Source organism: Prionailurus viverrinus, chromosome B1 (assembly GCF_022837055.1).
Source record: "Prionailurus viverrinus isolate Anna chromosome B1, UM_Priviv_1.0, whole genome shotgun sequence".
Lineage (NCBI taxonomy): Eukaryota > Metazoa > Chordata > Mammalia > Carnivora > Felidae > Prionailurus > Prionailurus viverrinus.
The window spans coordinates 64,876,688-64,888,340 of record NC_062564.1 but is presented as its reverse complement, the minus strand read 5'-3'; the positions used below and the strand labels follow the sequence as shown (position 1 = coordinate 64,888,340).

The following is an 11,653-nucleotide window of genomic DNA, read 5'->3' as shown; positions in this document are numbered from 1 at the left end:
TACCAGCAAACATCATAGATTAGAAATTGATTCCACAGTCTTTCTCCTATTATTTAGTATGTATGAAATTATCTAAATTTACTATTTTATTATGTCTGAGTAGACAAATGCTGTTAAATTCTTTGGTATATCCAAGCCTTATTTATGAGACAGTCCTTTCTTTACATTATGGTTTTTCTTCTAGGGTTTTGCTGTTTTTGTTTTTTTGTTTGTTTTTTTAACAGGTTTTGAAAATCTGTTTAGATTATTTCTATTGGTTTTCCCCTGTTAATGCACCTCTGTATTCCCTTCTGTAATGTCAGGGTGAATCCGCCTGTGTTGGCTTTAAAGTACTATGAATCTGTTCAGAAGCTGCTTAAACATCCAGACTGTTATAAAATCTTAAGAACTCAAGATTTTTTGAATGTCGCAGATACAAACCTGCAGAAATCCTGGTAAATTAGGCAAAGAGTACAGAAACCACAACAAAAATTTAGGTCACTTGTTTAATATACAAAGTCTTTCTTTCACAGATAATTATTTTCTTTTCCTTAATTCATCTCAGTACACATTATTCACAAAACAGTAAGTCGTTAATGCAAGAGAATTAGGTAAAACCAAAAAAGTACAAATGCTCAATCTCAAAAATTGCACACAGTTAAAATAATTTTTCCTCGTTTGTTTTAAATGTGATATCCAATTTCAAAATGGCCTTCAGATTTGGAGGAAACATTGCAGCCCAAAATAACAGCACTTCCTTTCAGCTGTATTGATATGTAAAATAGCACCTTTGGGCTGACTTAAGGAAAAAAAGGTTTTTATCTTTCTTAATTAAAGTGTAAGTCTTTCACAATTATTATATAACAACTACAATAATGAATAATAAGTTTAAAGAGCTCTACTTTGTTCCGAAATATTCATTGGCAAGGTAAGGAAAGGTAAACTGTCAGTCAAATGGAATAATCTTCCCCACCACACCCCCTTGGCAATTACAGTCTCTTAATGATGTCATTGCTCTAATGAGCTAATTTTCCAGCCAAACAGTAGATGTTTTAGGGGTACCCAGGGACCTTTTGCAAAACAAAATAAACGAGGCTATCTCTGGGGCAATAATCACATGTAATAGCAGCTCAGAGTGAGATTCAAGCCGGGGATATTTTAAAACACTTCTTCAATATACACCTATCTTCAGTGTCTCCACTGCTATATCCCAGGTTGATGGGATCATTTTTGTTTGGATTTTTTTTCATTTTTGTTTTACTTGTGTTTGTTCTCAAGCTTAATTGCCTTTTGGACTTCACTCTTTAAAAAAATAACTGGAATTTCATTCCTTTACAATTCAATCTTTGATACAATGAAAGTGAGAGTTCTTTTAAAAATTAACAGCGTAAATGTCTGTAGTTTATGGTATTGATACTACCAAATGCATGATTATAAAAAGCCAAGATTTTTAACAGAATTGTGTTGCCATTCTTCAATTTCAGTCCTTTGTTTCAATTCCATTTTTTTACATGAGCAGGAAAACATGCTTCAAAAAAACTGTCAGCCTGGAGAGTAGTTTTTGAAGGGTATATCCAGTCCACAACAGTATTGTCACAAAGCCAAATCCTTTCACTGAAAGGGCAGTTGCCACACAAAATATGAAAGGAAATCAACATTAGGTTTTAAATGCATGTAATTATTTCAGATTGAACTATAAACAGCCATTATAGGAAAACTTTGTAAAAGATTTAGATTCGGGAGTTCAGGGTTTATATATGAAGTTCAGAAGAGTAATAGCAGAATAAAAAGCTGACTGTTAACCTTCTAGGGAGCTATATGTATTATTATATTCTCATTACAAGAACGTCAAGGCTTCTGTAAGTTAATTTTGAGAATTTAGGTATGATCTTAAAACACTATGTCGTATTTTCTTGTTAAGACAGTAATGCTGATCTTTTCATTCTAGAAATATTTTCTTAGTGTTAGGTGTGACCCTTAATAAACAAGGCCTATTAGCCAGTCCTCTCCCATTGAGAAATGAGCTATGCATTTACCAATCTTTAGATTTGTACAGAATTTAAATAGTATTTTTGGTGGTAATTAAAGTAAATAATCATTTTCCTTCCAGAGCAGACAAAAGAGATAACATTTCATTGCTTGCTGGTGACAGATTCCCTCCCACTTCCTCCCCCACCCCCCCAGGGAATATATGTAAACAACTTGTTCCCATTGCTAAGCTCCTGGAGAAATGGATTAGTAAAAAGCTTAGGGCAATTAACAGAAAAATTGAATCAAGGTTAATCTATTGGGTGATAGGCCATGGTTAAATCACCCAAAGCTTCTATTCATGAGTATTTATCTTAAAACTTTAAAATAGAAATTTAAGAGGAAGTTAATACAAATTTTAGTCTGTTTAAAGTTCATTAATTTTTTATTACACCACTTTTGCCCTTATTTGTGCAGAAATTTTGGTAAACTTTCGTTAACTTCAACTGGGTCTTCCCTGTGCCTTTATTCCATACCCTCCATAACAAGTTTTAAGAAAGATGTTTTAAACCTTTTGTTTCCTGACTGACCAAAAACCTTACCACTTTTCTCATGTACATACATGAAATCACACACACACACCACACACACACACACGACATTGTTTACCTTTTCTTTATTTCTAGGAATTGGGACTATTTGGACTGTCAGCCACTACTAATATTCATATCTTTCTCCTCATTAAAAGGTTATTTCCTTTTTCTTTCTGATATGATAATCCGTGAAGAACAAGCACACTGATAATTACAAAGTGCATCGATGTGATACCCAGGTTTGTGCAATCCGATACCCATGCTTTGGTCCTTATGGCCATCACAGTTGCCTTTTCACAATAATAAATATGACAGCTAACAAAAATAAATCACCTTTTAAAATGTAGAACCTCTTTCTTTGACAGGTCACTACATCTATAATCATTAATCTAGCTCACTGCAGAATCTATCATCCACGCTTCAGTTTTACATGAATATGCAAGGAGCACGATAATCAGCTGCACATCAAACCTCAACAACTCAGTTTATTACTTATCACAAAATCTATTCAGTATCTTTACTTCCCAGCTGAGCAGGGAAATGCTGTCAGCTTTTTCAAACCGTCTAAATGCTTAGTCATAACTACTCCTCTGTCAAGTTGATACCACATGTGGATTTAAAAAAAAAAAAAAAACTTACACATTTGACCTAAGAAAAATATTTAATTTCTGTTTCCCTATCATCTGTGCTTCATAGTAACAAACAGGCTAATTTCAGAACTTTGCCACAGATCATTTCATCCTTCCTTTTTTTTTTTTTTTTTTTTTTTTTTACCTTTTAGAGAAATGATAAGTTCACCTAACTCAGGATGTTTAATTTGATGAATGTAAGTGCTTAATAAAACTGTAATATTTGAGAGACTCTGAATAAAAGAATGAATTGAGCTGTTGTTTTTAAATATTCAACTGTTCGATGAAGCAGAGGTCCTGCCTCTAATTTTAGGGCTGTGCTATCCAGTACAGTTAATTCAAATGAAGATACGTTGTAAAGACAAAATACATACTGGATTTTGAAGACTTGGTTCGTAAGAAAAAGATGTAAAATATCTCAATTTTAATACTGATGACATGTTGAAATGATATATAGTGTTAAATAAAATATAAACATTTCATTTTTCTAATGGGGCTGCTAGAAAGTTTAAAATGTATGCATATGATATGTCCTGCGTTTGTGGCTCACGTTATATATCTGTTGGACAACACTGTTTTAAGAGGGACGAGATAAAATATAGAGCCTGATAGTTGATTTCAACTTCTGTAGGTATTTAACAGTGCTAATTACACCCAAAAACCTCTGAAAATCTTTTGCTCATGACTTAAACATAATTCTAAGTATTGATCTCTTCAAATGTGTATTGCATCTATTTTAAAAACATGCATCTGTTAAAACAACTGGACTCCACTATAGCCATAAAAATCTGTTAGCCGTCCAAAGTATAAATATCAAAATATGCATCCTCCAAGTTTGCTTCTGATATGACGTAAGGATAATGTAGACAATTTCAAGCTTAAAACCAAGTATGTTTCTTATTTCTGGATGAGTTAACATTACAAGGCCTTAGAAGAAATACACATTGCAATTCAAGTCTGTATTCTTAAACTTTGTCCTGCTATCGTGAAGATGCATGTGTCCATGTTGTCTTTCGTCATTGCCTGAAAGCATCCCTCGCTCCATTGGTTTTTAATTGTCTTAGAAATAACCTCTAGCAAATTTTTCACATTTCTGTATCACACTTTGGACTGCTTCATGGGATCCTGGTCATCGGTGCCTTTTGGTCCTTTCCTTTTTTGAGCAAAGTAAGGAAGAATGAGTCAGTAGGAGAAAGGAGAAGATAAAGGAGTGAATAATTCAGGATCACTTCTGTCATTTGTAGTGGCTAAGGGCTAGAAAGATACCCTTCAGTGAAGAAACTCCCAACTGTTTGTGTCACACCGGGATGACCTCAGGGGGGCCTCCCTCTGCAGATGGCAGCGAATTTGTACCCGTTTGTGATACAGGCACCACCACAGCATCTTTGATGTCCGTGTTTATGTTACACGAGAAATTCTTCTCCTGCTTTTTGGCAGTGTCTGGGCAATTTTGCACAAAGATCACACGGTTGTAGGCCTTCAGCCTGCGCCATAACTGAACGTAGACTTTACACTGTACGTACATGAAGACAAGACCTCCCGTGAAGCCAATGGCCACCACAACCAGTTTTGTCCAAAATGGCCATTCAAGAACACCTTTGAAATAAAAAAGAGAATGTTATCACCAAGTTGTTATCAATGGACTTGGTAATTTTTTTTCTATGACTCCTTCAAAAGACCATGCCTGCCTACTAAATTTTGTGGATAAGAAATATATTGTTAACAGGCAGTAAAATTCTAACCAGAATTGCTTAATTGCTTTCAACTCTTTTAAAGGTACTGTTGAAAGTCTACATGAAGGAGCTCACCTACCACTATAATGGTCTTATTTCTCCTTATAGCATCAAGTATGTGACATTAGACTTTAGATACTTACTTTGACATTTATTCCTTATAGTGAACATACTAAGTGAAAGAGTCAGTTTAAAATTCTTTTAAAGGATTTTACCTTACCTAAAACCTTAAAGATCCACCTTAAAATCTTTTAAAGGTAAAGTAATAGGTACTTTTATAGGATTGTACATTCAGGTCCCCCTCCCCACCCTCATTCCCTTTAAAATTAAATAAAAAATGTGAAAGAAAGAAGCTGTCACATCTCACCAGAAACAATTCCTGAGTAAAGGCATGCATCAAATTTAGTGTTTTAGTCATTTTTGTTTCATAAATCTTTTTGTCACCGAGAACCACTTTCTCACATATCAATATTTTCTCTTAATTTCCACCATCATAACTACAAATTGTCTTTCACAATTTTTAAAACTATTTCACAAGAGTTTCTGTAGCTACAACAATATTATGAATGTTAAATACATGACAGGAGTCCATCTCTTGCCAACGTCAGTATGTGTGGAGGGTATAATAGCCATCTACGTTCATGTGAAAGGCTTTAGTATGTTGGGCCAGGAAGAGTTGGTTAGAAATCCTAGTTTATGAGAGTTTCTGGTTCTATTTTGGGTTTTTATTTACTTATACCAATGGATAGAGTTATAAGAAGTCCCACCTATATTTTGTAACAGTGACATATGCTTTATGCTTCTGTAAGAAAACAGACACAAGGGCTTGTTCAGCTCTTACCTTAGTTCTACCTATGCAAGGAGAACAATCATCTGACACACAGACCGAGGGTAGACCAGTGGTTATCAACAGGGGCAAGTTTTGTTTCCCAGGGGACATTGGGAATGTCTGCAGATACTGTTTATTGTTATACCTGGTGTTGGGGTGGGGTGCTACTGACTTTTAGTAAATAGAGGCCACAGATGCTGCATAAACATCCTATAGTGTGTAGGATAGCGCCCCCCCCCCCCCCCAACGAAGAATTATCTAGCCCAAAATGTCAGTAGTGCTGAGGTTGAGAATTCGTGTAGAAGATAATCATTTAAGCTTCTTAATTGCAGGGAGGATTCAGTATGCAGATCAGACATCTTGAAGTTCTCCAAATTTAGAAAGATTTTTGCTCTTGGCTACTATATTGATCCGTAGTTTCTATGTGTTTGGAATGTTTTAACCGCAGACAAGCTGGAGAAGACGTGCTTTATCTCCCATTTGGGGGAAAGTCCCCATGGGTTGGTTACATCTAACTTTCCCCTCTGCTAAATCAAACTACCAGCTGTTCTAAGAGTCTGGAGGTTTTCCATTTCTGAGGCTTTGTCCATATTTCTTCTCTCAGTTTTCCTTCTGTACTTCTGCATGTCTACATGCTTTCCACAAAAGCCAACTAAGAAGTAATTTCCAGCTGGAAATAAACCCGCATTCTTCCAGTTTCATGTTATTTCTTCCACTTGTGGCATGTGTTAACTTTCTAACAAGTTATTTTTACTTTGGTACACCATAATCTTGACAAGCACAGAATTTATGTCTAGTTGGTCTTAATTTTCCACAGTGCCTTGCTCAGTAGATATTTCAAGGACGAATGAAAGCTTTTGAAGTGCCAACTTGGATTGCTTTGCCTCAGTCTTTTTAATATAACCAGAGGTGACAGCCTTTCTTCACTTGTCCATGAAGCCCTGCTTTCATTGGTGGATAATCTGAAGAATCTACTCTTGTCCTACCTCTCCTTCCTGAAATAATGGCTGGAACTCATAATATACTTGAGAATCTGGGCCATTTTCTCTAATTCTGGGAGACAGTCTGGTTCTTCCACTTTCTTTCACAATGTTCTCTGAATTGATTTTGTCTCCTCCAGTCATTTCCTTCGTATGTTTGGGAAGTCAGGGCTCCCAGTACATCCATCAACAGTTTAGAGTGTGCAATATCCCCCTATCCTACATCCAGAAGTCATTTGGGTACAAACCCACTGTCCACGTGACATCTTCTCTCAGAGACAGCCTGATCTTTCTCTTTGGTTTTGACTAAGTGGGCAAGATTTTTGTTTTCTATAAAGATATTATTGAGCAGTTATAAGATTTTACCTTGGAAAATTCACCTAAAGGACATTGTGAGAGGAGATAATAACATGGGGCTAAGTGAATTTCCAAGAATGTTTCCATTGGCAAGATGTATTTACCTCCTTTTATCGAGACTTAGTAATTTGTCTTCATGCTCAACCTTGTTGGACTCCTCAGTTCTATGGTGTCTTCTGTAAAGAAGAAAGAATGTACACAATAAGGGTGGTAGAAAAGTGAAGGCACAAAGTCTTGTTCCTTGTGGATCCTTTGTGTAAACAAGTAATTCTTGGTCCTCACTAATATATATTTGAAGCTGGAACCTGAACTTGGAAATGCCAAGAGCTCAAAGTTGTTTCTACCTGCCAGTTTGGAAGAGGAATTTGAAATTCAACTTGAGGCAATTCAACCATCTGTTCATTTCTCTGAAGCCCAAGGATCTATCTGTAGTCTTGCCTTTGTGCTTGGGATCTTTCTTCAGAAATTTCTGTAGGCTTAGGAATAAACTCTCTGTATCCCTACCTTTTTAATGTTACCTTTTAAACATTAACAGGAAACTTGCTTGGAAATTCTTGGGTAAGAACTGGAGGAGCTTGGAAGAGATGTTCTGTCCACAACCATTTTCTAAGGAAATGGAAGTCTTCTCTTGTCCCCTATAATAGGTAAACCTGACTCATTCACTGTCCATATTGTCATGCCAATCCTCCACGAATGGCCAGTACATTCTCAAGCAATCTCAACATATGATTATTAAATTCTTCCAGGCCTCCTCTTTTTTTTTTTTTTTTTAATTTTCTTCTTTATTTTTTAAAATTTACATCCAAATTGCATATAGTGAAACAATGATTTCAGGAGTAGATTCCTTAATGCCCCTTACCCATTTAGCCCATCCCCCCTCCCACAATCCCTCCAGCAACCCTGTTTGTTCTCCATATTTATGAGTCTCTTCTGTTTTGTCCCCCTTCCTGTTTTTATATTATTTATGTTTCCCTTCCCTTATGTTCATCTGTTTTGTCTCTTGTCCTCATATGAGTGAAGTCATATGATTTTTGTCTTTCTCTAATTTCACTTAGCATAATACCCTCCAGTTGCATCCATGTAGTTGCAAATGGCAAGATTTCATGCTTTTTGATTGCCGAGTAATACTCCATTGTGTGTGTGTGTGTGTGTGTGTGTGTGTATACACATATATATATACCACCTCTTCTTTATCCATTCATCCATCGACGGACATTTGGGCTCTTTCCATACTTAGGCTATTGTTGATAGTGCTGCTATAAACATGGGGGTGCATGTGTCCCTAAGAAACAGCACACCTGTATCTCATGGGTAAATGTCCAGGCCTCCTTTCTGTAAGGGCATGTGTATGATGCGGTACTGGAGGGCCAGCCAAACAACCAACATGCTAGTAGGTCTTCTGTGAAAGGCTTAAGGTGGTCTGTAGATTCGTCCTGGGTTATGGTATTGAAGATTTTGCATAGTAGAGTGATGAATGTGTGGTGCTACAGAGCCACAGAAATCAGCCCACAATCTGTAGGGAAATTTATATTTAAAGAGCAAATAAAAGCACTCTAGACAAAGAAAAGCAAATGGGCCTTTCAGCTCATCATAGACTCTTGGGAATCTGAGTCTGTGCAAGATTTTTCTAGCAAGCCAGAGAGGAAAACTGGGGACTCTAGGTAAAGTTCTATAAATACTTGAATAAAAATAAAAATGAATGAAAGAATAAAATTTATAAATTATTTTCTCACATAAAAAAGTCTTCCAGATATTCCTCACTCTATTCTCCATTGGGGTTGGGTAAGTAGACATGGATTGGGACTATTTAAAGGCATTTCCCCTTCAGGAACCTGAGACTAGAATTTATTGATCAACAGGACCACTGCCACTGACCATCTCTTACCTTCTTTATAATCACTTTCTTCATCTTCACTCCCAGAAGGCCCTCCTTCCTGGCTAAGAAATACTCTGATCCCAAAGGATTCAAACTTTTATTCAATTTCTTTGCAGACCAGACCCCAATAGGATGTTCCTTATTATGCTTCTCAAAGGCTGTTTTCCTGTGTAAAGTCCACACCCATTCTTAAGGATCATGAGTTTTATTCCCAAGAATCAGTCACTCCAGTCTTTATATCTTCATCTGTCCTAATTCAGAGTGCTATTTCATTTCCTTCAGGTATTGACAGCCTGTTACCTGGTATTCTCTTTGGTCTCAGTTTCCTCATCTTTAGTAGCTTGTTCAAAAATACTCCCACTTGGCTCATGCCTCCCTGTAACCGTGTCCTTGGGTATCCACCCCCTTCCTCATTGACTCTGGCTGTGGCCACATGACTGGTTTGGGCCAACAGGACAATAGCAAATAGGGCACAACAGCAACTTCAAAAGTGTTCCCATTGTGTGTGTGGTTTACTCTCTTGCTACTTGTTTAAACACTGCACTTGCCATGGGAAGAAGACAGGGCCAACAGGTCCTATGTGACGAAAAACACAGCTCAGTTGTTTCTGTCATCCAACCAATTGCATGCCCATTGCCAGGCATTTGGAGGAGGCCAGCCTTGATTATACAGCAGCCAGCCAATGTGCCAGCTGTTTGTAGACACATACGTGGATGCTGCAGAGAACAGCCAGTCAGGTCCTGGCCAGGAGGAATGCCCAACCGATCTGCAGAATTGGGAGTGAAATAAATGCTTGTGGTTTCAAGTTAGTAAGTTTTGGGATAGTCTGTTATATAGCAAAAGATAACTGATATATCAGTTAAAAATGGAGACACTGGTAGTATTTACCTCACAAGGTTGTTAGCGTGGGTTAAATGGGTAGTTCTTGACATAGAAAGTGCTATGTAAATATAAGTTATTTTTGCCATCTGGATGATTTAAATGCTACACACCTTTCGCTGATAGAGTTGTAGACTAAATGCAAAGCTTTCTGGTGCCTATGACTAAGACCTAACTTCAATGGGCTTCAACCTTTAGATGTCCCATCTGGATTCCAGGGCAATGAAAACCTCCACAACTAGGAGAGGAGAAAGTCCAGTTAGCTGCCAGCCAGGCCAATGGAATTAGAACTATACCTCCTCACTCTGGGCCTCTGGGCATCTTTCCCAATCGGTAATTCCCTTCATGGAGAAAAGCTCAGAAATCTCACTGTGTGTTGTTAGGAAACATTTATGCCAGACTTTCAGACCACAATGACAATGGTTTGTAAGCTGAGATGTATCCACTTTCAGACTCTTCCAGACTCATTTTCTAGCTATATTGTTTCTCTGAAAATATGTTTCTTTTAATAGAACAGGGTCCCCAGCTCTCTCCACTGGAGAAACACATGCAGGGTCACCTGTAACATCTTGCTTCTTGTTCAAATTGGGTAAACCACAGGCTCCTGGGAGGGTGTTCATAATAAAGCTGAAGATGAGGTAAATTGCTTACTTCCTCATCTTTAAAACAGTGATCCCTAAAATCTCTTCCTGCTTTTAAATTGGAATTCTCAAAGTATTCTGCATATCTTGTGTAGCTCATGTAACTGGAGACACCTGGAGTGTGTCTAAAAAGGCTTTTAAAATCCCCAAACAGCAGAAGAGAACCTGTCTCATTTAACAGCTGCAGGGACAATATATATTTAGAAAAAGCATCTCATTGGTAAGTTGGGATATTTTTGGCTGGGTGCTTAGGTTATGCAGAGTTATGAAATGTGTTTGCGTAAGGGTGTGTGTGAATGATGGGGCTAAGGAGATGGTTTTCTCCTTTACTTTTGTCCTGGTTGCTTCTCTCCTGTTGCTTAAATCATTAAAAAAAAAAAAAAAAAAAAAGCTCACACATTTGTAACATTTTCCTTAACTTGTATTAACATTCACTGTGAGTAAAGATAAAAATACAAAAATATATAAAAGTATGAGTATATATAAGAAATATATAAATATCGGGGCACCTGGGTGGCTCAGTCTAAGCGTTCAACTCTTGATTTCCACTCAGGTCATGATCTCCCGGTCCGTGAGATGGAGCCCCATGGCTTGGCTTTTCTCTGACAGCATGGAGCCTGCTTGGGATTCTCTCTCTCTCCCTCTCTCTCTGCCTCTCCCCTGCTTACCTTCTCTCCTCTCTCTCAAAATAAATAAACATTAAAAAAAGGAATATATAAATATATATACATTATACAAATATATATGTGTGGTATTTGTATAAACACGATGTTTCCATTTATCTGATGCAAGGTCAAGTTCATAGTATCTTTGAAAAATGTATCAGAAAGCATCTTTGAAGGGTATTCAGTCCAACTTCGTTTTTCAGATGAGGAATCTGAGCTTCAGAGTGACTATTTTATTCAGCATAACTGGTCCGCAACCAAGGGCAGAACTAGAAGCCTGGGCTTCTGACACGTAGCTCAAGTCAGTGTTTATCATCTTTGGGTTATTAACAATAACAGTGCATACACTCACTTTAAAAAGGAATGCTTAAACAGCAGTGCTCAAATGGAAAATATATGGATTGCTGGGAAGTGATTTTTCACACCCACTCGAAGCAGATGTTAACAGCTAACGAGTATGGCACAGCCATTGCGCCTGTCTGCTGGGATCAGCCACAGCTGGCAACATTTTTTGAACCTCTACT

At 37.3% G+C, this 11,653-nt stretch overlaps 1 protein-coding gene across 4 annotated transcripts in view; it reads right to left on the bottom strand.

Annotated features, from left to right (window-relative positions):
* Positions 1-467: 467 nt before the first annotated feature.
* The window catches only part of MARCHF1 (membrane associated ring-CH-type finger 1), a 321,802-nt gene continuing 310,616 nt past the window's right edge, over positions 468-11,653 (bottom strand). For 3 of the 4 annotated variants that reach the window (XM_047855323.1, XM_047855326.1, XM_047855325.1), the window contains one exon: positions 468-4,765. In XM_047855323.1, the coding sequence (XP_047711279.1) occupies positions 4,467-4,765 (299 nt within the window). In that variant the 3' untranslated portion in view covers positions 468-4,466. Of the gene's footprint in view, positions 4,766-7,172; positions 7,245-11,653 lie in introns of all 4 variants that reach the window. The other variant, XM_047855324.1, reaches the window with a different exon arrangement.